General features: G+C 35.0%; 1 protein-coding gene across 3 annotated transcripts in view; it reads left to right on the top strand.

The window, feature by feature from the left end:
* Window positions 1-27762, top strand: part of LOC145284517 (putative E3 ubiquitin-protein ligase makorin-1) — a 152449-nt gene that overhangs the window by 104386 nt on the left and 20301 nt on the right. For all 3 annotated transcript variants that reach the window (XM_080133502.1, XM_080133538.1, XM_080133441.1), the window contains 4 exons: window positions 8120-8248; window positions 11495-11829; window positions 18145-18401; window positions 24272-24480. In XM_080133502.1, coding sequence (XP_079989628.1) covers window positions 8196-8248; window positions 11495-11829; window positions 18145-18401; window positions 24272-24480 — 854 coding nt within the window. In that variant the 5' untranslated portion in view covers window positions 8120-8195. The remainder of the gene's footprint in view (window positions 1-8119; window positions 8249-11494; window positions 11830-18144; window positions 18402-24271; window positions 24481-27762) is intronic.

Here is a 27762-nt window from a genome sequence, read left to right as displayed (position 1 = left end):
GAAAGATAAAAGCCTGAATTTTATCATATGAAAATCAGAATAATATAAAAGTTTTTCTATTTTTAATAGAATTTTAAACTAAAAATTTTCCAAAACCACATCATTCATCATTTTTGTCTCAATCACTAAAACATTAAATCATTTTTTCAAAGGTTTTTGAACCAAATTTTTTTCCGTCTGATTTATGATGATTTGCTATAAGAATATGCAAAAATATAAGTACTGTTGTATCAATTAAGATAAAAATGAAATGTAATAAGTCCCCAGACGTACCTCTCCATCGTACAGTATATCGATACACTAAGGCTGACTGGGATAGCTTCCGTACATTTATATCTGATCTACCTCTGCATTCCATGTTTAAAAAGGATGTGTCCTCTATAGTATTAGACCTGACGGAATGGTTAATTGTAGGTATTGACCGTTTCATACCTTCTAAAAAGTTTCAGCAAAAACCTAACAGCCAGCCATGGTTCTCTCCAGAATGTGCTGCTGCCATTGCGCACAGAAATCACTTTTTCCACTGCTTCAAACGTAATAGCTGTATGGAAACTAAAGCCGCTTTCAGGACTGCCAGCAACCATTGTAAGAAAGTAATAAAGAACGCAAGAGAGTTGTATGCTCAATCTGTTAAGTCCAAAGTAGCTGAGCAGCGGCTTGGTTCCTACCAGTTTTGGCAAATAGCAAACAGAATCCTGAACAGAAGCGTGTGCTCCATCCCAACTATTATCAATGGACCTGAGGTAATCTCGTCAGCATCAGACAAAGCCAAACTCTTTGTCAAGAACTTTGCAGCTAATTCTACCCTTTGCGACCAAGGCCGCCAACCCCCAATATTTCCTCCTGTATCAGAAAACACACTGTGATATACGTATATCTGTACGTGATGTTGCCAAGCTAATCAAAAACCTTGATTCCAGTAAAGTAACTGGCCCTGACGGTATTCCAATTATAGTACTAAAAAAACTTCAACCTGAACTAGCGCCCATACTTACAAAGCTGTTTAAACGTTGTCTTAAGGAGAATAGTTTCCCATCTCCCTGGAAAATTTCATCAGTATGCCCTGTATTTAAGAATTCAGGTGATCGCTCATCCCCCTCTCAGTACAGGCCAATAAGTCTCCTGTGCGTCATGAGTAAGTTGCTAGAATCTGTGTTAAATACAGAAGTAATCAACCATCTCAACAAAAATAACCTTCTTAGTGACACTCAATATGGTTTCCGTTCTGCTAGATCTACAGCAGATGTGCTTACAATTATATCGCATAGGATTAGCAAATCTCTCGACGGTGGCAATCTTTCTAGGGCAATTGCTCTTGACATATCTAAAGCCTTTGATAGGGTATGGCATAAAGGTTTACTTCAAAAGATCGCTAGCTATGGTATAGCTGGAAAAGTCTTCTCAATTATTAAATCATTTCTTTCTGATAGATTCATAAGAGTAGTAGTTGAGGGGCAAAAATCAGAAGCTCACAGTATTAATGCCGGTGTCGCTCAGGGGTCCATCCTGGGCCCGACTCTTTTCCTGATCTACATTAATGATCTTCCAAATCACATCCTTACATCATTTGTAGACATTTATGCTGACGACACTACCATTTATGGTAGCACATCTAAGACAGTAAACGACCAAGTTCTCTCCAATTCTCTCTCCTCTGATCTTGAGCACGTAGTACAATGGGGAAAGGAGTGGCTGGTTACTTTTAATGCATCTAAAACCAAGCTTCTCTCTTTACATCATCAACATTCTAATCCACATCTGGCATCAATTGAAATGAATGGCTCTCGTCTTCAGGAGGCCTCAAGTTTTGACAAGCTTCTGGGCTTGACCATTACTCCTGATCTTAAATGGAACACGTACATCAAATCTGTTGCCAAGGCCGCTGGAAAAATGGTGGGATCTTTCTATCGATCCGGTAAATATCTCACTGCTGATGCTATTCTCTATCTATATAAGAGCCAGGTACGTCCAAGGATGGAATACTGTTGCCACATCTGGGCAGGAGCTGCTAGAAAGGACTTGGCCTGCCTTGATAGAGTTCAAAATAGACTTTGTAGCCTCGTAGGAGATGTCCTTTTCTCTTCGCTGCAACCTCTATCTCACAGAAGAGATGTTGCGAGTTTGTCTCTGATGTATCGTTATTTTCATGGAAAGTGTTCAACTGAGCTTCAATCTATGGTCCCCCCTCGCCAAACTTTCACAAGAAACACTCGTCTAGCTGTAAACACTATCAATAATTCCCCCCACTCTTTATCTGTGCCTAAACCTAAACGTAGATTCCATGAACAAAGCTTCTTTCTTAGAATTGCACGCCTGTGGAATTGTCTTCCTTTTTCCTGCTTTCCGGCTGACTACAATATGGTTGTGTTCAAGTCTAATGTAAATAAGTTCTTGATGAGCCGTTCCATATGTTATCAAATTTACCAAATTTTCATTACTAATGATTACTATATTGTCCAATTTCTACTGTACACTCTTTAACCCTTATCCTTGAGTGGCCTCTTGGCCTTGATAATGTGGTAATGCCTATGTAAAAAAAAAAAAAAAATTTCAAATTTCAACTTTTTATATTACTCTATAGATTTGCGTAGCAAAATTAAAAAAAAAAAAAAATTTTAATGATAGTGTAAAATTAAGTACGGCTGCCTGGAAGGGACTAAATAAACTATATTTAACCATGTATTTAAACATTTGATTTGATGATTAAGTGAACGGTTTAATTCTTTTTTCATAAGCGATCTATATATATATATATATATATATACATATATAGTCAACCACCTCAACAGAAACAACCTTCTTAGTGACATGCAATATAGTTTCCGCTCTGCAAGATCTACAGCAGATGTGCTAACAGTTATATTGCATAGGATTAGTGAATCTCTTGACAAAGGTTTCCTTTCCAGGGCAATTGCTCTTGACATATCGAAGGCCTTCGATAAGGTATGGCATAAGGGCCTACTTCACAAGATTTCCAGCTACGGTATTACTGGAAATGTTTTCTCAATTATTAAATCATTTCTCTCCAATAGGTTCATAAGAGTAGTGGTTGATGGGCAGAAATCAGAGGCCCACAGTATTAATGCTGGAGTCCCTCAGGGATCCATCCTGGGCCCAACTCTCTTCCTGATTTACATCAATGATCTCCCAAAACACATACTTAAATCATTCGTTGACATCTATGCCGATGATACGACCGTCTATGGCAACACACCAAAGGCCATAAATGACAAAGTTCTCTCTAATTCTCTCTCCTCTGATCTTGAGCACATGGTACAATGGGGGAAGAGGTGGCTGGTCACTTTTAATGCATCCAAAACCAAGCTTCTATCTTTACATCATCAACGCTCTGATCCCCACCTGGCATCAATTGAAATGGATGGCTCTCATCTTGGAGAGGCTCCATGTTTTGACAAGCTTCTGGGTTTGACCTTTACTCCTCATCTGAAATGGAACATGTACATCAAATCTGTTGCCAGGGACGCTGGGAAAATGGTGGGATCCTTCTACCGCTCCAGAAGATATCTCACTACTGATGCAATTCTCTATCTGTATAAAAGCTAAGTACGTCCAAGGATGGAGTACTGCTGCCACATCTGGGCAGGAGCTGCTGAAAACAGCCTATCCTGCCTTGACAGAGTACAAAATAGACTTCATGGCTTAGTGGGGGATGCCCTTTTCTCTTCCCTGCAACCTCTCTCCCACAGAAGAGACGTTGCGAGCCTGTCTTTGTTTTATCGTTATTTCCATGGCAGGTGCTCGTCTGAGGTCCAATCCCTCGTCCCCCCCCCCCTCAGCAATCTTTCACGAGAAACACCCACCTGGCTGAAACTACTATCAATAATTTTCCCCACTCTTTATCTGTGCCTAAATCCAAACGTAGATTCGATGAGCAAAGCCTCTTTCTTAGAACTGCACGCTAGTGGAACTCTCTGCTGCTTGCCTGTTTCCCACCTGACTACAACTTGGACGTCTTCAAGTCCAGCATAAACAAACTCCTGACAAACCGCCTCCTTAAGACACTCTATCAAAACCCCCAATACTAATGATTACTACAAACTATCTCATTGATTACTGTACACGCAATAACCCTTATCCCTGAGTGGCCTTCGGGCCTTGATAAATGGTGACCCCCATGTAAAAAAAAAAAAAAAAAAAAAAGGCTGGTCAGTACCAGATGGGTGACCATTTTGAGAATGCTAGGCGAGAGAATCAGAACTTGGTCGTTTACAGGCTTAGATGTGCTGCCATAGATAGTAGTATCATCAGCATAAATGTCTATGAATGATGTAAGGATGTGACTTGGAAGATCGTTAATGTAGATCAGGAAAAGAGTTGGGCCTAAGATTGACTCCTAAGGGACTCCAGCATTAATATTAAGAGCTTCAGATATCTACCTAGCAACCACTACTCTTATGAACCTATCAGAGAGAAATGATTTAATGATTGAGAAGACATTTCCAGCTATACCGTATCTGTAGATCTTGTGAAGTAAACCTTTATGCCATACTCTATCAAAGACTTTTGATATGTCAAGAGCAATTGCCCTAGAAAGGTTGCCTCCATCAAGAGATTCACTAGTCCTATGAGATATAATTGTAAGCACATCTGCTGTACAATTAGCAGAACAGAAACCATATTGCATGTCACTAAGGTTATTTTTGCTAAGACGGTTGATTACTTCTCTATTTAACAGATTCCAGCAACTTACTCATGACGCACAGGAGACTTATTGACCTGTACTGAGAGGGAGATGAGCGATCACCTGAATTCTTAAATATTTAAACATTTGATTTGATGATTAAGTGAACGGTTTAATTCTTTTTTCATAAGCGATCTATATATATATATATATATATATACATATATAGTCAACCACCTCAACAGAAACAACCTTCTTAGTGACATGCAATATAGTTTCCGCTCTGCAAGATCTACAGCAGATGTGCTAACAGTTATATTGCATAGGATTAGTGAATCTCTTGACAAAGGTTTCCTTTCCAGGGCAATTGCTCTTGACATATCGAAGGCCTTCGATAAGGTATGGCATAAGGGCCTACTTCACAAGATTTCCAGCTACGGTATTACTGGAAATGTTTTCTCAATTATTAAATCATTTCTCTCCAATAGGTTCATAAGAGTAGTGGTTGATGGGCAGAAATCAGAGGCCCACAGTATTAATGCTGGAGTCCCTCAGGGATCCATCCTGGGCCCAACTCTCTTCCTGATTTACATCAATGATCTCCCAAAACACATACTTAAATCATTCGTTGACATCTATGCCGATGATACGACCGTCTATGGCAACACACCAAAGGCCATAAATGACAAAGTTCTCTCTAATTCTCTCTCCTCTGATCTTGAGCACATGGTACAATGGGGGAAGAGGTGGCTGGTCACTTTTAATGCATCCAAAACCAAGCTTCTATCTTTACATCATCAACGCTCTGATCCCCACCTGGCATCAATTGAAATGGATGGCTCTCATCTTGGAGAGGCTCCATGTTTTGACAAGCTTCTGGGTTTGACCTTTACTCCTCATCTGAAATGGAACATGTACATCAAATCTGTTGCCAGGGACGCTGGGAAAATGGTGGGATCCTTCTACCGCTCCAGAAGATATCTCACTACTGATGCAATTCTCTATCTGTATAAAAGCTAAGTACGTCCAAGGATGGAGTACTGCTGCCACATCTGGGCAGGAGCTGCTGAAAACAGCCTATCCTGCCTTGACAGAGTACAAAATAGACTTCATGGCTTAGTGGGGGATGCCCTTTTCTCTTCCCTGCAACCTCTCTCCCACAGAAGAGACGTTGCGAGCCTGTCTTTGTTTTATCGTTATTTCCATGGCAGGTGCTCGTCTGAGGTCCAATCCCTCGTCCCCCCCCCCCTCAGCAATCTTTCACGAGAAACACCCACCTGGCTGAAACTACTATCAATAATTTTCCCCACTCTTTATCTGTGCCTAAATCCAAACGTAGATTCGATGAGCAAAGCCTCTTTCTTAGAACTGCACGCTAGTGGAACTCTCTGCTGCTTGCCTGTTTCCCACCTGACTACAACTTGGACGTCTTCAAGTCCAGCATAAACAAACTCCTGACAAACCGCCTCCTTAAGACACTCTATCAAAACCCCCAATACTAATGATTACTACAAACTATCTCATTGATTACTGTACACGCAATAACCCTTATCCCTGAGTGGCCTTCGGGCCTTGATAAATGGTGACCCCCATGTAAAAAAAAAAAAAAAAAAAAAAGGCTGGTCAGTACCAGATGGGTGACCATTTTGAGAATGCTAGGCATCGTATGTGTTGAAAACAACTCCTGCATCTAGTATCACAATTGAGCCACCATCAGTGAATAAACAAGAAATTGCCGAAAGAAATTGTATTTTTAGCAAAATGTGCAGTTATTTATCAATTTTTTTTTTTTTTTTTTTTTTTTTTTTTCGATTCTTCAAAGCATTTCCTATTTAATGGTATATTAGCAATATCGGGCTACCAAAAAGAAAATTTTTAATCTTTCAAAAATAAATTAAAAAGTAGTGTGCAAAAATAATGAAAATATTTATTTTTTTGTTAATCTGAAAGAATAATTATTAACATATTCAACAAATTTTACACATGTTCTAAACACAAACTATGAAAATAAAACACATTCAAAATTTGGATTTTCAACCTTAAAATCTGATATGTGCGCAGTTTTTTTTTTTTTTTATCTACAATCCTCATCCTTCCCACAATACAATACATTTTGATCAGTTTTGGCTGATAATTTTAAGCATATTTGTATTCATAAATAAAGGAGGGGATTTAGGCAAAGAAATATATAAATATTGATTATGAAAAAAAAAAAAAATACACCATTATAAAATTCATTCTTCACTGAATAATCAGTGAAAATTTTGTATTGATTGGATAATTACTTGATTTTTGGGAGATCTTTAAAGAGAGACTCCATCAAAAAATACTTTTTGTTTTGGCTGTATCTACCACAGCCATCCACATGGAAATTTTCTATATATATATATATATATATATATATATATATATATATATATATAATTGAGAAAATATTGAATCAATCCTTAAATTTTGTAGATCAAAGACGCACTAAAATAGACATTGTTTATCTATTTTTTAAAAATTTTGGGTGATAATTGCGACTTGACTAGATCTCTAATAAGACCACCATTTTATTTTAGCTCAACAGGTTTTGTGCAAATCTTTTTCCAATTTTTTCAGCGAATTAATATCAAATTAGTCTACTAGATTATCAAAAAAAAAATAGTCAGTATTTGTGAGGAGTGCTCAGTTTCTAATGCAATGTTCTAGTAAATCGATTACCCATTTTAGATCAGATTTATTTGAATGCATTAGAAACTGAGCACCTCCTACAAATATTTAAATATTGATTTATTTTTTTGATAATTTGATAGATTAGTTTCCATTCAATAATAATCTACTGCAAAAATTGAAAAATAGATGAAAATAAAAATATCTCATATATATGGGGGAAGGGGTTCCTGCTCCACTCTTCTTCGTGTGTATTGTGTCAAATTTAGGAATCTCCACTAAATTTTAAGCAGTCCTTTATTTAATCCACCCGGGTAACATTCACATCTAGTCAGCCATGGGTAAAAGTCTTAAGTAATTTGCAATTGTATTCTTTTTATCGCTCACACTGAGATTGAACTTAAACCTCCAGATTACCAAGTGCGTTATCTATTATGTCACAGGTTCCATCATCTCAAAATTCCGAAACGTAATTGTTGCAATGATATTTTTCGATAGTTTATGAATGTAACTCATCAATATAGTGCTTCCTACCTCTCTGTATTGTGCAAGCATATTGGTAGGTAGCTGGGAACCTGAGCAACAATGATCAGTGATGGATTGGATGATGATTGGTTTTCCACAGTGGAATTGTTACCAGCCATGGTTTGGAATGTAGTGCAGATTAGCAAAGAAGCTAGTTTAACTCTACCATCGTGAGGGCTGTTACAGCAATAATCAGACTTTTATTTTGGTACTTCATTTAAGTTTTCTGTGACAAACCTATTTGTGTATAATATAATTTCTCAACATGTTCTTTTTTTTTTTTTTTTTTTTCCACAGATATTACTTGAGTGGTATTTGCCGTGACGGCAGTAGTTGCAGATATTCCCACGATCGTGAAAATAGTGTTGTCGATATGGTGTGTCGGTATTATTTGATGGGATGTTGTACTTATGGAGCTAACTGCAGGTGTGTACATTTTGTTGCCTTTTTTGCTTTTCTTAATACCAAAAGTGTCTTTTTCTTTTTAACTGCCAAAGATTACATTAATTTACCACTTTTGTGATAAGCTATTTATTTGGCATTGAACAACTTGAGCACATCTGTACAAAAATCCAGGGTTCTTGTCCAGAATTCCCCTTATATTAAAAACAAAAACCTTTATGATGTACATGTCCGTGATGAAACGAAAATATCATATCCCAAAAAATCATGTAAATTGATCAAGTATTATTTTTATAAACGAAACTTCTACTTTGTGAGTCAATATTTGAATCTATATATAAAGTAGTTTTTCGTCACACTGACATTGATATTAAAAGCCTACTTTTTCTATTTAAAAATTATTAAAATAAACTTAACATACTCGCTCATGGATATGCAAGCAACTAAATAAAAGTTAACTAATTTGCATATTCTGAAATATATTTTGAAAAACGTATTTTAATAATTTTGTTATGGTTTCCTGGTAGATGATTTGTTTCATTTAACTATTACACTCAGTTCTATATTTTATATATAGTGCATAATTGCATAGCATTTAGGATGAAAACATTCTTGTGTGTGTGATTTTTTTTTTTTTTTTTTTTTTTTTTTTTTTTTACACAGCAATCACCACTTATCAAGGCCTGAAGGCCACTCGAGGATAAGAGTTAATGGTATACGTTAGTCAATGTGATTATAGTGTAGTAAACATAAGTAGTGGGAATTTTGTAAATTGGATTATTTAGGGGGACGGTCTATCAAGAACTTGTTTATGTTGGACTTGAAGACTGACTGTAGTCAGCTGGAAAGCAGGCAATCAGAAGAGTTCCACAGGCATGCAGTTCTAAGAAAAAAGCTTTGTTCGTGAAATTTACGTTTAGGTTTAGGCACAGTATCCGTTATCTTTACAAAGCCACTATTCGCTCATACATGGAGTATTGTTACATCTAAGCTGGGGCATCTGCCACTAGCCTCTCCCTCTTAGACAGAATCCAAAAAAGAGTCTCCAACCGAATAGGTCCTGCACTATCAACCAAACTACAACCCCTGTCCCATCACTGCAGTGCTGTTTTACAAGTATTTTAATGGAATATTTTCTGGCAAACTCCTAGCACTTGGCATAAATACCCCCAACTAACTTGACAAGCAACAAAATTTTACTCCCTCACCGTAGAAATCCCGAGATGGCAAAAAGCTTTCGACTCTAATAGTTTCTTCCCTCGAACTGCTAGACTGAAGCTCTCAGCCAAGAGACTTTGTTGATGGGACTTGTGTTTAGATCTAATCAAGCAAAGATTCAGTGCTGCAAGTCGTGTCATTCACCTAGGTGAAGGTGTACCATTTGTAACCTAAAAAAAAATTATAAACATCTATTATTGTGACCCTGCCAGGAAACTAGACTTTGGTTTTGCTTGGTGTGAAGACTTTCATTACAATGTCGACCAGATCAAGGCCAAGAGTCAACTCGAGGATAAGGGTTAAAGAGTGTACAGTAGAAATTGGACAATATAGTAATCGTTAGTAATGGAAATTCAGTAAATTTGTTAACTTATATGGACTGGCTCATCAAAAACTTGTTTACATTAGACTTGAAGACAACCATATTGTAGTCAGCTGGAAAGCAGGAAAACGGAAGACAATTCCATAGGCGTGCAGTTCTAAGAAAGAAGCTTTGTTCATGGAATCTACGTTTAGGTTTAAGCACAGATAAAGAGTTGGGGAAATTAGTGATAGTGTTTTCTGCTAGACGGGTCTTTATTGTGAAAGTCTGGCGAAGGGAGGGATATGTATTGGAGCTCAGCCAAGCACTTGCCATAAAAATAACGATAAAGCAGAGACAAACTCACAACATCTCTTCTGTGAGAAAGATGTTGCAGGAAAGAGAAAAGGAGATCATCTATGAGGCTACGAAGTCTATTTTGAAGTCTTTCAAGGCAAGATAAGTTCTTTCTAGTAGCTCCTGCCCAGATGTGGCAACAGTACTCCATCCTTGAACGTACCTGGCTCTTATATAGATAGAGAATTGCATCAGCAATGATCGATCTACTGGATCGATAGAAGTATCCCACCATTTTTCCAGCAGCCTTGGCAACAGATTTAATGTATGTGTTCCATTTCAGATCAGGAGCAAAGGTCAAACCCAGAAGCTTGTCAAAACATGAGGTCTCCTCAAGACGAGAGCCATTCATTTCAATTGATGCCAGATAGGGATTAGAGCGTTGATGATGTAAACATAGAAGCTTGGTTTTAGATGCATTAAAAGTAACAAGCTACCTCTTTCCCCATTGTACCACTTGCTCAAGATCAGAGGAGAGAGAATCAGAACTTGGTCGTTTACAGGCTTAGATGTGCTGCCATAGATAGTAGTATCATCAGCATAAATGTCTATGAATGATGTAAGGATGTGACTTGGAAGATCGTTAATGTAGATCAGGAAAAGAGTTGGGCCTAAGATTGACTCCTAAGGGACTCCAGCATTAATATTAAGAGCTTCAGATATCTACCTAGCAACCACTACTCTTATGAACCTATCAGAGAGAAATGATTTAATGATTGAGAAGACATTTCCAGCTATACCGTATCTGTAGATCTTGTGAAGTAAACCTTTATGCCATACTCTATCAAAGACTTTTGATATGTCAAGAGCAATTGCCCTAGAAAGGTTGCCTCCATCAAGAGATTCACTAGTCCTATGAGATATAATTGTAAGCACATCTGCTGTACAATTAGCAGAACAGAAACCATATTGCATGTCACTAAGGTTATTTTTGCTAAGACGGTTGATTACTTCTCTATTTAACAGATTCCAGCAACTTACTCATGACGCACAGGAGACTTATTGACCTGTACTGAGAGGGAGATGAGCGATCACCTGAATTCTTAAATACAGGGCATACTGATGAGATTTTCCAGGATGATGGGAAGCAGTTCTCCTTAAAACAACATTTAAACTGTTTTGTAAGGATGAGTGCTAGTTTTGGTTTAAGTCTTTTGAGTACTATAATTGGAATACCATCAGGGCCGGTTGCTTTACTGGAATCAAGGTTTTTTATTAGCAGCATCACGTACAGATATATGCATGTTCACATCATCTTGTCCTGTACAGAACTGGTGGTGTATAACAGCATAGCCTATGACTTGCTTTGACATGGTGAAAAATAATATCCTTTGCAAACCCAAAAAGCTGTTATTCATATGCGTAACTTTTTTTTTTTTTTTTTTTTTCTCCAGATATGACCATGAAAAACCTCGCCCTGCCAGTCCAGCACACCCCACACCATCATCATTCCCTTCAACTCCTTTTACTGTTTCTCCAGTAACAGAGAATACGCGTCCTGATCCTCCAGATTTTCAAAGTTATGTCCCTGAAACAGAAAGCAAACTAATTGATTTATGGGACCAGGAAATTCAAGATGACCTTGACACTTTTTATAGTTCTGGCATGTGGAGTTCAGCTCCATCTACAAGCGACAAAGTGATATTAAGCGGGGGACGAATTAAAACAAAAGCAGACTGGGTTAAAGACTCTCCAGTGTTTATCCCCCAAGCACATGACACTGTTCCAGGTAAGTGTGAATATTTCTGATTTTGTACTTAACGTATACTGTGTGAGAGGGAGGAGGTGTTATAGAAGTTTGGGGGTAAATTAAATTTCATTCCAAATTAATGAATTGGAAAACCCTTTAATATACTTCTATATCAGGTAACTATACCAAAAATTCAGAAATCTTATACAGTAAAAGTTTATTTAAAAATAAACTACTTATGCGGAATATGGATGACTGAATTATATTTTAGATAGGATTTTCAAGTTTCATTCAATTTTCTACTGTAGCTTTTGTTTATTAATTTGTCAGGTAAAAGTACCCCCCCCCCATATTAAGAATGGGTTTTTAAATAATAATGCTATTTCTACACAGCTCATAATCTGTATAAGTAGCAAAACTAAAAAATTGGTATATTGTATTTTGTTGATCCACTATTGATAAGAGCAGAAATACTTAAAAAGCAGGGGGGAAATAAGTCACTGTCATTTGACTTGTTTTTAGTTATAATCATGTTTTTTTTTTTTCTTTAATTTTTAAATGTTTGCAGCATTTTCAATGTTGACTATCGTTTTCAGTAAAAAAAAAAAAAAAAAAAAAGTTTTCGTTTGGCACTTTCCGGTGGTTTACATAACTTGCCAAAATATTCCCACAATGATGCAGTCCCTATTCTGCATAAGTACCCTAAATACTTACACAAGATAAAAGGGTCATTCCAAAAATAAGGCCACTTATTTTGTAAATTTTTTTTGGTACTTGTACAGTTTAATCAAGACATTAAAAAAATGAAAATATCGAAAAAAAAGATTATATTGTACGTATCCGTTATGGAACGAAGTTCTTTGGAAAAAAATTTCACTTTATTTCATCAAGTAGTTTTTATTTTATAGCGAAAAAACAATTTATGATACCGAGTAAAAGGTTCGATTTTTAGGAAGAAATGCTAGTAATAAAGATGGGGAGCGAGTGTCGGCGCTTTACATGGAGTTATCTCCCCGTGGTGTGTTCAGCAAATTCAACAATGGCTAACTTCAACACGCTTTCATAAAAATGTGTTTTTCCGCTGTAAAAAAAAAACTACTTGATCAAATTAAATGAAATTTTTTTTCGGAGATCTTCAGTCCAAAACGGATACATACAATATAACCTTTTTTCGATATTTTCATTTTTTAATGTCTTGACTAAACTGTACAAGTACCTTTTTTTTTTTTTTTTTTTTTTTTTTTTTTTTTTTTTTTCTCTAACACAAAAAGTTAAATAGCTACGAAAACGGAAATGGTAACATTAAAGTGAGCGACTTTTTGTACTCTAGAATATATTTTCCTACATAGTCAACACCATTCTCAATGCACTTTCACAATAATTAATGATTCATCTCTACTTCTGACACATGTCCATGACAGGAGTTACTTTCTAAGTCTCGCACTCAATATCTGCAACAGAAAGATTAAACTTTCAGGTCATTATATTGCAATTTGCAGTCCCTCTGATCCATTTGGGCGGAATAAAAAAAAATCGAAAGCATTATTTTTTTGAATGCCCTTCGTATGAAGCATTCATTTGTCTCTGAACCAGAAGACTTTGTGACAGTTCATATTAAAAGTGAGACAATCTTATTAACCACTACGATAGATTTACTATGAGGTTTATGGGATTCTTTGTACGACCTCTGTGAACAAAACTACAGTCTCCATAAAGTCTACATAAAAATACAAGTTTTGGTACTTATTTATGAAAGGAAAACATGTGAAATATAGCAGTTCAGAATAAAATAACAGGAAAATGTATGGATATACTTGCTGTTCAATGAAAAGTATGATATACAGATTATAAAGATTACCGAAAATAATTGAGTAACGGTTAATTAAAAAAATAAAAATAAATTACTATTTAGAGTCAACTCCAAACTGTAAGACATTATATTACCTTTATATTAGAAGGGATATAATCAAAGACGTTAGCTTGACGCAAAATGGTTCAGACTTCGTTGACTCAAATACTAAATTTTTGTTTTATTAAAATTCTACTCTTATTATATGTAATATTTAGTGTACACTAATTTTATTATCAGGATTTTTTGGACTATTGTTCTCATCTTGGGTGTCATTTTCCCAAAGTCTTCGTTGATGTAAACTTTGTCCTTCTTCAGCTTTATCTTTCTGTTGAACTCAGGAAATCTGCACAGAATTCTGTACAGAAGCCTTTATTTAATCTACAGGGGTAGCATGCTTTTGTTTTGTTATCCATGACTGGGTAGAAATCTTAAGTAATTTGCAATGGTATTTTGAGTGATCAATTGCAGTTACCTCCCCTGGATCTTCAACATTACATTGTAGGGTAGAAGCACGGCTACCGAGAAAGTAGGTCAATGAACATGACAGGGTGACGTCATTATCAACATGGAGGTAAAGGCATGAAGGTGCCTAATGTTTCCGGTGTTCAACCACGTGGCCATAAAAATGTTTTTTGTTGCTTTATATTGTGGCTGTTTAAATTGTGATTTTTTTTTTTTGTAATTGTTTTTTATTCTCCTGAAGAGAAAAAACAATTCTTCATTTAGATTATTATTATAATTATCATAATTGCACATTGGGATAATTTTAATCTAACAAAATATAATGGTAAGTGAACTTGTTTTATTTCTACCGAAGGAAGTTGAATATTTCATTTTATTTATTTGTTTGAACTGCAAAACAAACAATTTTTATATGAGAATATTTTTCAGTCCGTTCTTTTAATAATAAATAAAACTTTTCATTGAGTATTTCCAAGTATTTTAGGGTTAGAAACATTTTTCACAAGTTATTTAGTTTTTGTTTTATTTTTTTTTATTTATTTATTTTTTTTAACTAAAACAATCAATGAATTCAATATTTTAGCACTGGGCGTAATTTATTTCTTTGAAATATATTTCAAACTCAAGTTTTTGTTTGTTTTATAACATTTTATCTGTAAATAATTTACATGACTGAAATAGGAAATTCTCTATTCTCTCCAGAGACATATGAACACAAATTCATCTTAAAAATTCATTAACTAATAAGTTTTAATTAAAGTTTTGATATGAACTAAAAATAAAGTGTACATTAAATTTTAGTGAACTTATTTTCTTGTGTTTTATCTTATAAATAAATGTTGTATGCACAGCACTGAAATAATGTTATTTAGAAAGCCATTCTTAGCAGGAGGGAGGGCTTTCTAATTATTCTGCACTTTCACCTAACAATTTAATGAGAAAAAAAAGATACCATAAAAATTAAACTTAAATCCTATCTAAAATATAGCACAGTTCATGCACTTCACAAGCACCATTATTATTATTATTATTATTATTATTATTATTATTACAACAACAACAACAATAAAAAAAAAAGGTGCTTCACAAGGAATGTTGGCCCTGTGTAAACAGGTTTTAATTTAATGGTTGCTCCCTAAAAAGCGCATACACAAAAGGTTTTCATTGGTTTATTTAATCACGAAAACTTTTTGGAAGTTACTATTTAAGGCAAAAAAAAAAGCCAAAAGCATTATTTGAATGTGTATGAAAAAAATAGCAAGAAATAAAAATATAAATGGAGAATATAATATAATAAAAATAAATTTAAAAAAATGAAAATAAAATAAAAACAAGCACAAAATAAAAGTATGAATCAAATTTCATTTAAAAAATAAAAATTCAAAAAATAAAATACATAATTGATTACAAAAACGTGTATGATATATATATATATATATATATATATATACGTAGAAAGCGAAAGAAAACCTCAGGGAGCAGCCATTGATTAAAACTCGTTTACGCAGGGTTCACGTTCCCCGTGAAGTGCCAAAAAAAAAAACTGTAGATGACCTCGACTGACACCACACCAACTAGTTGTGAAGAGTCAGGGAGGATGGAAAGTCCGAGGTGGGAGAGTACTAACTAAACCTCCTCTGGAAATGTGCAGTTCAAATCTGGTACCTTGGGGAGGCATTTTGTCTCCCAAACCCCAGGAAACAGTAATGGCTGATGCCAACGAGAAATCAATAGCAAACGGCTGTTGCGATAATGTGCAATCATCTGCACGAGTGGTCAAGAGGTGGAGAACATTGGAAATCTGGAAAGACTTGTTGTCATGTGATCTCCAGCAAATACCACAGGTTACTGCCAGTGAGCGATCACTGATGATGGCCTGTGAAACAACTAGTGAGTGAAATAATAATAATAATAATGTCCCCTCCCAAATTCACCACCACCCAGATTTAATATCGTAAATTTTTACTACATTTTCTTATTTTTAACCAATGTTCACATTATAGTATGATTGTCTTTTAGTAGTTATGTGAACTTCATTTCCGTATTCATGTATTCTGCACTGATATGAAAATGAAGACTATAGCAAAGTATAGGACTACTAACCATGTAACTGATGAAAATACGCTACAGATTTTGATGAAAAACATGGGGAAAAAATGAACATAGAAGAACAGAAAACCAAAACTTTAAATATAATTTCTGTATTAAAAGTAATAGTTATTTAAATATTTCAACATATAATCTTGGGGGGGGGGATCCAGTTCCCGAATAAGGGGCCCTCTGGATAGAAACAAAAATAAAAATTGTCTCAATCATAAAGGATTTCAGCTGAGGACAGAAAAGGTGAATTGTAGTATCAGAACAGATACTACTACACTGTGATCTTGTCTCCAACGCTAAGAATTGTTTGTTTTATGTTTCTTTAATTGTTTGTTCCCTGAATTCATAATTCAGTTTTCTCGGTATTAGATCATATATTGCTTTAAAATTACATGATTTTACATAGATAATATTTATATTTTATATTGAACTAGCAGGGGTACCCGGCGTTGCCCGGGTGTTTGGAGGTGTGTGTACTCTTAAATCAAAAAAATTTTGGTATGTAGTTAGGAGTGAACTTGAAGCCCTGAAGCGAAGATAAAAAAACCGCTTGGCCAGCAAGAAAGAGTAAGTGAAAGACGTTTGAATTTATTTAAGTAGAATTGATAGGTGCCTGCTTAATGAGGTTAAATAGAAGTCGCGGAGTTAAGATTTACGATAACGTAAGCAATGGCTATTCAACAGTTAACATTTTCTACGGGACAGTTTTTAATGAGGTGAAAATCCAACTTTGAGGAGGAAAAGCAGCTCCCCCATTTATTAGAGGAATGTTGTCCAAATGAAAGCAATCGTCTGCTATGACGGTGAAAAGCCGACATTGACCAAACGTTTATATAGCTTTCTGGAGATCACCCAGCCAATTCGAATTCAGTTTCGCTTTTTTTATACCGAATAGCAAAAGAAACATGCGGCGATCTAAAAATCTGGAAAAAATAGCGTTTAAAACTCGGGCAAATTAAATACATGCACAACCCCCGTTAAGTCTTACATATTATCATCTAGACAGCATATAAAAAGTTTTAAGGAGTGAGCCGACCGAAAAGCCTGGCGAAAATGCACACACACACATTTTCACTTTTATATATATAGATAAAGTTCAGTTTCATTATTAATTGAATTGGGTTCCTTTCTTTTTCTTTTTTAACATGTTTTAATGCTCTTTTTAAAACTGCTGTCATATAGTATCAACAGTAACAGTTTGACAAATTTTACCTACATTGCCTGCAGGCATTTTTCAGTTAACAGGCCTTCTATATCTCTGTTGCCATGGTAGAAGTCCTAAATAATTCAACATTAAATTGTAGGGTAAAAGTCCTAAATAATTTGCAATTATATTTTGAGTGATCAATTGTAGTTATCTACCCTGGATCTTCAACATTAAACTGTACAATAAAACTATAAATGGATAAACTCAATAGATTTTATTTTTACGTTATAAATAAGGTCTTGATGAGCCATTCCTTTAAATATTCCAATTTACCAAATTTCTACTACTAACGATTACCACGCGATTGTTTCAATACTACCGTCCCCTCATTAGCCGTTTTCTTCGAGTGGCTTCTGGGCCTTGATAAAAGATTTACTCTTTTATAAATTAAAAGAAAAAAATATTTTCCTACCCGATCACTTTTAGGAATTCATTTTGACATGACCCTCAAATACATGTTTTCACTTGAAAGCATTGGTTTAAAACATCACTAATCTGCATCAGTACCGTTATTTCTATAAAAATCAGTTTACGGATATTATGTTTTGATCTACATTTTCAGCAAAGAACTTTCAAAATTTGACTCGTTTGGATTATTAAATATGCGAAATCATCCAAAATAATGTTTTTGTTTATTGAAAAGTTTTATAAAAATGAAAGCAGTTTTTTCTTTTTTAATTTTATTTAAGCTTCAATTGTTTTGATATTTCTTAAACATTTTTTCATTCACTAGCTCCCAGTTATGCCCAGATTACTGAAACTTCGGCAACCCCAAAAGATTCTTGTCCAGATCATTCTGTAGAATTACCTTATTCACCGGATACACCTGATAAAACCTGCAATGACACTCCACAATCAGAAGTCTTTTGTCCCTATCGTGTTTGTCCTGATAAGGAACGGTGTAACTACACCCATGGTGACTTATGTGATATGTGTGGCACAGCTATTTTACACCCAACAGACGCGGAACAGCGGCAAAAACATAAGTTAGTAAGTATTACAGGTTTATAAAAAAGAAGAAAAAAAGATGTCTGAATTTGTTCAGCCGACCAAATCAAATTGTTTTCTACAGCGTCTCATTCATGTCATGACCTCACTTATTGGGCACATCAACATAAATTCCTGACTTTTAACTTCTAGTGGAAAATTTCCCTTTACTTGTTGTGATATTGAATTTTCCTTTCCTATATTTTAACATGCCAACATCAAATATTGAAACAGAATTATTTAAGTACAACACTGTCTAGGTACAACCACTGTCAGCAATTTCCCCTTTTTACTCTTTCTCTGCCTAAAACTAAATGAAAATTTCATGAACAAAGTTTTTGTTTTTTTGTTTTTTTTTTTAACTATCCATCTGTGGAACATAATACCACAGAGCTGCTTCCAGCTGACTATAACGTGGTCATTTTCAAGTCCAACAAAAATGTTCTTAAATAATTAATTTCTACCCAATTTTTCAATATTTTCCCTGGCCACATGACATTCATTAATCTTATCTCTGACTAGCCTTTAGTCTTGATAAACAGTGATTCCCTGTAAAATACAAAAAACAAACATGCCAAACCAATATTTTATTTGATTCAAATGAATACTAAAAAGAAAATGGCTTGAATTGCTACCTTTTTACTTTTTCTGCTTTATTTGAGATCCTTTTCTCGGTGCGAAAGAAACTTGCGTTATTTTGGAGCCCTTTGAAAATGGAAGATTGTAAGAGCTATTTTAGGCACTTAGTATTTAATCCTTTTTTATTTCCATGAAGGCAAAAATGCCTTTCAAACTACAACAAAAAGGGGGGGGGGTGTATAGTGGAGATGCTTCAGCTAACAACTTTGCAGAAGTGCCGGTTTAGTCATAATGATTGCTTCGGAAAACCACTTCAGATGATCACCAAATCAAGATATGGAGAACAATGCACAACACAATAAAATGTGAAGTAAAATCACTATTGGATCAGTAGATTGTTGCCACAATTTGCCCATGCACAAAGTATTGTTGCCACAGCTGGACTGGTGCATCTATCACTAGTTTTTCACTCTTAGACAGGGTCAAAAAAAGAACGTTAAATCTAATAAATTCTGCACCGTCGGCCAAGCTCTAACCTCTGTTCCATCACTGTCGTGTTGTATCCCTGTGCCTGTTTTAAAAGTACTTTAATGGAATGTGTTCTGAACTCTTAGCACTTGTCCTCTCAAGGTACATACTTCTGACTAACCCGACATCCAGCAAAATCCCACACCTTCACTGTTGAGGTCTCTAGATTCCAGAAAGCCTTTTATTCCATTTGGGCATAAGGGGCTACCAATTGGGGGCCATGCCTAAGAAAGATTAACAAGATGTTAGTTTACGTTTCATTTGGACTTCTGCATATCAGTACAGTTTGGGAAGGAGGCAGCAGGAAGAAAATTCCAAAGTCTAGGTGTCCTAAGGAAGAAACTATTTGAGTAGAAAACTTTGACATTTAGGGACCTCGACAGTCAAAGAGTGATTTTGTTGCTAAGCGGGTTTGTTGAGGATATGTACATTGAGGGGGCACAAGTGCAATGAGTTCATCAGAGTACATACCATTAAAATACTTGTAAAACAGGCACAGAGATGCAACATTGTGGCGATAAGACAGGGATTGGAGCCTAGTTGACAAAAGTGTTACCTATTAGATTACAGACCCTTTTTTGAACCTTATCTTAGAGACTAGTGGTAGATGCACCAGCCCAGATGTGGCTACAATACTCCATACATGGGCAAATATAGAAGTACAGGATGCTCTCAGGTGTGAGCAGTTTGCTAGCATGATAGAGGGAGCCCACCTTCCTTACAGTAGCCTTCGCAATGGCCTCAGTGTATTTATTCCAGTTCATATTTCCTATGAATGTTAAGCCGAGGAGTTTGAAGGAAGAATTCTCAGGTAAGATGTTATTTGTCATAGATATCGGTGGTTGGAGAGGTTTCTTGTAATTGTTAAAGGAGAGCAGCTCAGTCTTACTAGCATTAAATGTCACCATCCATTTACGTCCCTATTTAACTATGGTCTGGAGGTAATTTTCTAATGATTCAGCCATTGTCTAAGATTTGTTCTTCCCTCATGCATGTTATAGTGTTGTATCATCAGCAAATATACCCATCTCAGACTCCATCTTATTGGGGAGGTCATTCATGAATAACAGGAATAATAGTTGTCCAAGGATCAACCCCTGAGGCACTCCTACATTAATGTTATGCTGCTTGGATTAACGTCCATCAATGACAGCTTGGATGGTCCTATTGTCTTAGAAGGATCTAATTATATTTAGTATTCATCCAATTATACAATATTTGATTTTTTTATTAGCAGCCCTTCATGCCAGACTTTGTCAAAGATGACTGTTAAAAAATCTGCAGTAGAACGACATTGCCTAAATCCATACTGTTTGTCAGAAAGAAGATTAGCTTTTGCAAAGTGATGGACTAGTGCTTGATTGATTAGCGTCTCAAAGATTTTAGTGAAGGGGGGGGGGGCTTATAGAGCGATAATTGAGAGGGTGAGTCCTTTCGCTAGAATTCTTGTACACTGGTACTACAGAGACCAGCTGGGGAAGCCAGATTCAACAAGGCATTTGTTGTTGTAGAGTTTGAAAAGTAGGGGGGCCAGTTTAGTTGAGCATTTCTTAATTAATATGGCAAGTTTAAGGTCAGGCCCACACGCCTTGGAGGTGTCTAAGTTTTTTATGAGATTGTGGACATGTGAAGAGGTGATATTTTTTTAAATCAATTGTGGCTTTCATCTACATAGGGAAATTTGGGAGGGAGTTGTTTGTTGACTCTATGGTAGAGTTGGAGGCAAGTCGCTGAGCAAGCAGTTCCGCCTTTTCAGTTGCTGTGCATGCAACCTTCTGATTGTTGGATAGTGGGGGAATTACTGATTGTCCTTTATTCACTACACTATTATAAATTTTCCAGAAATCACGAGTTCCTATCTTCTGCAATTCTATACGTTCCCTGGTTATTTTACCATGTTTTCTTTTGGCTGTGGTTATTACTCTCTTACAATGATTTGTAGCATCTATAGATTTTTACCTATTTGCATTTGACTTTTGACATACAAACCGGTGGAGCACATGCTGCCTTTGTGCAATGGCAACTGGACAATCTATAGTGAATCATGGGGGTGAGTGAGGCTTGCTATAATATTTCCATGCGGGGACATGTGCTTCAATACTTGCTTTGCATAATTCAGTAGTCTCATTTGCTCACTGTTTAGCAAGGAGAGAGAAGATATTGGTTCATGGAGCATCTCTGATATGTTCTCTATATGGAACAAGAAAATCATGCGGATTTGAATTTTGTCCATGCTTTCGAAAAGCCTGCAAAAAAAACAAAAAAAACTGAAGAGATTAAGAATGGTAACGAATAAAAAATTCAATAGAGCAAAAAATGCGCTTCAAAATGATATAACATGACATATATACACACATATATATAATCTCAATGAATTAAGAAATCTATAATATAAATCTCGCCTATCTGTTTAATGTATGTTTGTATGTCTGCCTAAAACTTTCAACAAGAGGCGACAGATTTTCATGAGATCAGTATCATTTTGATGCTCGGATGACAAATATCGAAAAATTGGCTAAAAACATTAATTCCTTCACCCTCAACTTGGCCCTTTTCTACAGGGAGGGGTTGCTTTTTTCACCAATATTTTCAGAAGTCATCCCCTCTTTTCGATTGACTAGACTTTATAAACCTTCGCCACTTCCGATTTGGCGATGGGCGCAATAGCAAAGATGTCACTTTTTTTTCTTTTTGTGGTTTCACGTTCTTTCCCTCCTTCACAGTACGGGTTCGAGCCTGCCTGCCTACTACCACGTTTTTTTTTTTTTTGTTTGTTTTTTGCTCAACACACACCTCCAAACACTCGGGCAAAGCCGGGTACCCAGGCTATATATATTAAAGTGAAAATGTGTGTTAGTGTGTGCACTTTTTCTGTATGTCTGCAAAAGGCTTTTTACGAGGGAGTGCTCAGTTGGCTCACTCCTTCTAAAAACTTTTTATATGCTGTCTAAATCATAATGTCTACGACTTAAGAATGTGGGGCATGTCTATCTTTAATTTGCCCGACTTTTACGCACTATTTTTGAGATTTTCTTTTTGATCGTCGCGTGTTGATTCGGCTTTTTTGTATGAAAGCGAAACTAATTTGAAGTTGGCATTTTTCCAGGCGCGATTGCCGGGAACGTCCAGAAAGCAATCGGCTTTAATCAATGCAGAGTTTCTCCTTATATCAGACAATTGCTATTCAATTTGGACAATCCCCTTTTTATGGGGAGCTGGTTTCCCCCCAACATCTTGGGGAAACAAAACCAGCCAAAGTTGGGTAAACAAACCCCAAAAAATTGCCCCACAGTCTGCTACTTCTATTTGACCTCATTAAGTGTGGTTACCTTTCACTTCTGTTTCTACTTAAATAAATTCAAATGTATTTCGGTTACTCTTTCTTGCTGGTTGAGCGGTTAACGTGTCGCGTTTTTTCACTTTATTTTCCAACTTCGCCTCAAGGCTTTGGGTTTAATCCTACCTACCTACCAAAACATTTTTTTTTAACTCCCCCCCCCCCTCACTCCCTCGACACAAACACCCGGCAACGATTTTTTTAAGAAGTTTTAACATTGTTTCTTTTTATATAATATTTAAACAGGGTTATTACTTCGCTTATTCTTTCGTTTTGATTTAAACACCACCACCACCCTGCCCGAGCACACACACATCTCTAAACACCCGGGCAACGCCGGGTACACCTGCTAGTCATATATAAAAGTAATACATATGAGAAAATGATATTGTTTTTGCACCAACCTAATATTTTCTGTGTTACTGTTATAATACTATTAATAGTAACCTAATATCCTGTCATGTTAAAATAGAGAGGATAGAGGAAGGTAGGTTTTTTTCACTTAATGCTAAGATATTTGGGGAGATTACTAAGAAGTAAATTAGATTAATTCTAAGCTCACAGATATTTGTGAATGCAAGCCTCAAGGGGGAAGCAAATTTGTTTTGTTTGGGTGGTTGTCCGGTTTAATCATGGTATTTGTTGGGATTGTCATTTATTTAATTTCTGCTAGATTTTGGAATTTCCGACCCATTTCCTGCTTCTCTAACTGTACTAATTTACACAAGTTTAAATGTAATGTGAACACGCATCTCGCTGCTCAGCTCCCCAGAGTCCTTTGTAAGACATAATCCTAAACAGTAGTCCCTTATGTTCCAAGTGGCAGTATATTTTCTATGGATTGAAAAGAGATGAAAAAAAAAGGTAGCAGAAAGGCTTATATCAAAATCCACTATTCATGAGCACTTAGAAGAACTCGGGTACACAAATCAATATGATACTTGAGTGTCACATTTTCCTCCGTGATTTCTTTTATAAATGATATGAAGATGCACTGTTTTAAAAGCAAATTATTACTGGTAATGAGAAGTTGATAATTTCCTATAACACTTAGGATCAAGTGTTATTCGCACTGATTTTTTGAGATGAGGATTGATTAGTTGTATTTCGAACTACTGTTCTCATCTTGAATGTTATTCGCGGAAACGTATTCATAGACATAACATCAAATCAGGGCTGAGTAACACTGAAGATGAGAATGGTCATTTGAATAATGCAAAAGAATTGTACATTTATAAACAGAAATGGTTTATAATTGTTTTAACCCAAATTTTATCAACTAATTTACTAAGCATTTTTTTGCATTTTCTTTTGAAACTAATGAGTCATCTGTGCCATTTGTTAACTTAATCTTCTCTTATTTCTTATATATATATATATATATATATATATTTATATTTATTTTTTTTTTATTTTTTATTTTTTTCAGAAATGTGCACAAGAATTTGAAGAAGAGATGGAATATTCCTTCCTTTTTGCTGAAAGTAAGGAAAAGGAATGTTCAATCTGTATGGAAGTTGTGGTTGATAAGCCATCACCAGAAAACCGCTTTGGTCTTCTACCAAACTGTACTCACATCTTCTGCTTAACCTGCATTCGAACGTGGCGGAGTTCAACTCTAGAAAAAGAAGTAGTCAGGTATTATTCTCATTATCATATATATATGTGCATGTTTCATTGTCCCAAAATGATCTTACACATTTGTTGGTCAAAAAAAAAACTTAAATAACAATTAAAAAAAATATTTTTTTAATGTATGTAGAACGCCATTTTTATTTTATACAATCCTAAATATTAAATTGAACAAATGTTTCCAATCATTGCTAACACACGATTGTAGATGTTCACGAAAATTTTCAATAACTCAATGGATTATTTCAGATGAGAGCAGCAACTTCAGAACGAATAGCTTGTTTTAATTCTTCAAGAGATCAAGGGCAGTGACTGAATACTTTTGACTTCAAATATCCCCACAAGAAAAAAATCGTAGGGGTTTGGATCAGGTGATCTTGCGGGTCAACCAATATCAACACAAAGAAATCAAATGATTCAATAACATTTCCTTTAAAAAATGCATAAATAGAGAATAGAGATATAAATGAATTTTGACCTAATTAAAATAAAATGGCATTCTATATACATTTAAAAAAACATTTTGTTTAATCTTTTTTGACCTAAAAATGTGTAAGATCATTTTGAGACACCCTGTATGTATGTATGCATCTTCTGTTGAAAAATAGTAACAATTCCTGGGTTTTTTTTTTCCAATCCATCCTTTCAATTTGGCGGGTCAGTGATTTTACGTTTAGCTAGACTCTTAGCAGGAATTCGCCATAGTCACAGTTTTTAAATTTTATGAGTCTTTATCAAGCACATGATTAATCAGAAAATTGCAATTGGTAAATTTATTGAGAAACTCATTTGAAATCATTTAAGTATACCCTGTCCGCCTATTGTATGGTTGGGCAGTATATAAACTGGGTGTATATAACTGATGTCTCTTTAATGTTGTGATCTATACAGTGTGATGTCTAGTGGTTAAGATGTTCTATTGCTGTATATATATGTGGGTGTTTCACATATTAGCAATACACATGAAAAAATTGAAATAGCTTGAAATATTTCAATATTGGTATGCATAGAAAGAGCTTGATGAGCTAAGAAAGAATCTTTTTAAATTTTTAAAATCTGATTAAAATTAAGGAAGTTATGGCTATTTTTGTGCCTCACACGTTTGGATATTTTCCCCTCTTTAAGATCATATGCGTTTCGTCACATTTTTTACACTACTTTTTCAGTAAAAATGTCATATCTTTGTTAAAACACAAGACTAAAAAATGAAATTTACTGTATAAGTGTATTTTTGTACAAGGAATCAGAATATGCAACTGAAAATCTCCCAAAGTTTATGGTTTCTAAATAATCTGCAGTAAATGTGCATAAATATGCAGCAATTCCTTAAAAATGCCATGTATCCATAAACAGAAAAGAAGTTGGAGAACTCAAAGTTGAATTGTAATGTGCTTTATGTACAAAAAACTTAAATCTAAACATAAGACCATTTAAAAATGAATATATTGCAATATTTCTTTGGTATTATTGTAGATTAACACCTTTTGTTTAACCCCACTCAACTCCTTCTGACCACCCCTCCAAAATGCGATTCTAACTTTTTAGGAAATTATGTATAAAATGCCATGAAAACTTTTAATGAAAGATAAACAAATTATTTTAGAATTGAATGTAAAATAATTTCCTATTACAGATCATTCTAGCATTTTAGGGCAGTTAACTGTTTTTTTTTCTATGGGAAAATATGCATGGTTTTTTTGTTTTTTTTTTTAAGATGATTATGTGTAGTTTTAAGAGGGTTTCTATGCAATGAGAATATGTGGAGGGTTGCCATTCGGACTTTGAATTAATTGTAGGGCTAAGGAAAATTATGTGTGAACATACTGAAAACTTGACAGAGACAAAGCTAACAAAAACAATATTAGAGGGGGGAGCGGTTAGTTTCACAAAAATTTAATGTAAAATAATTCACCATTTCCTGGCCATTCTAGCATTTTAGGACAGTTAACCAATTTATTTTTATGTGTATTTTCTTTAAGGAAGGATCTATTTTTTGTTTGTTTGTTTTAGATGCTTGTATGTGGCTTACAGAGGTATTTTGTTGGAGGGGGAGGGGGGCTTGCCACTCGAACTTAGTATTATTGTTAGGGTTAAAGAGTGTTTTAGGAGGAGACTTGCCACACATAATTTGGATTAGAGGTGAAGTTAAGAGAGCTTTTTTACAAAGAGAGCGTTCATCACTCATATTTACTGTTAGCGGTTCATAATTATTGGCTTTATATTATATATTTAGTTTTAATTTAATAAGAAACTGCGTTGCGAAATTTCAAAGAAAATTCCATAAATTTGTTGATTTCTATTTTCGAGGTTGAAGGTGCTAATTCCATAGGCCGTTTATACTACGCTGGAGCAGGTTGTAAAAATATCTTTCGCTTAATAAGTAGAAAAAAAAATTAACGAAATAAAAAGCTTCCTAATTGTAGTTTGATGTGTTTTCTAACTGCTTTTAAAATTTCAAGAATATTGATATAGATTTTGAGGGTTTGTATTACTATACACATATATTCGAAAAAGTTGTCAAAAAAACAAATATATAACAAATAAATGTTATCAAAAGCAAGTTACTTTTCTACCTAACTGGATAATTTTTTAGTGTTTTTATTTAATGTAACATGTTTATTCAGCTTGAAAACGGTGTTTACGATGTTTTGGAAAATTTTAAATGGCGCCCGCCGGCGCCCGACTCTCTTGAAACGGTAAGTTTGGGGAAAAGAGTTAAAAATAAAAAAGTAGACAAAATACTGCTAGAAACTCGCTCAATATATGTTACCGTGACATAGGCTGACATATATTCGGTGAGTTTTTAACAGTATTTTGTATAGTTTTTTTTTTTAATTTTTAACTCCTTTTCTCAAACTTACCGTGTCAAAGAGAGTCGGGCCGGGCACCATTTTTAATTTTCCAATACATCGGTAAACACTGTACGTTTTTCGAGCTGAATAAACATGTTACATTAAATAAAAACACTAGAAAATTATCCAGTTAGGTAGAAAAGTAACTTATCTTGCCTTTGATAACATTTATTTGTTATATATTTGTTTTTTGACAACTTTTTCGAATCTATGTATAAACGAGATTTTGATACTTATTTTGATTTTGAAAAAAAAACATTTGTGGCTGTTCGCAGTAAAACATTGTTTTAATTCGCTGTTCAAAACTAATTTAAAGAATAAAAGTGCATGCAAGCTATATATCTACAAAAGTTTATTTTGTTTTTTTTTAACCATGTTTTTAAATTTGACGAAAAATTTGAGAAATTGCAACAGATTCATAATGCCGAATTGGTTG

The sequence above is a fragment of the Euprymna scolopes genome, chromosome 1, assembly GCF_053919585.1.
Source record: "Euprymna scolopes isolate OS-2025 chromosome 1, ASM5391958v1, whole genome shotgun sequence".
Classification (NCBI taxonomy): Eukaryota; Metazoa; Mollusca; class Cephalopoda; order Sepiida; family Sepiolidae; genus Euprymna; species Euprymna scolopes.
The sequence above is the reverse complement of the archived record's forward strand: the minus strand, read 5'-3'. Positions and strand labels throughout refer to the sequence as shown.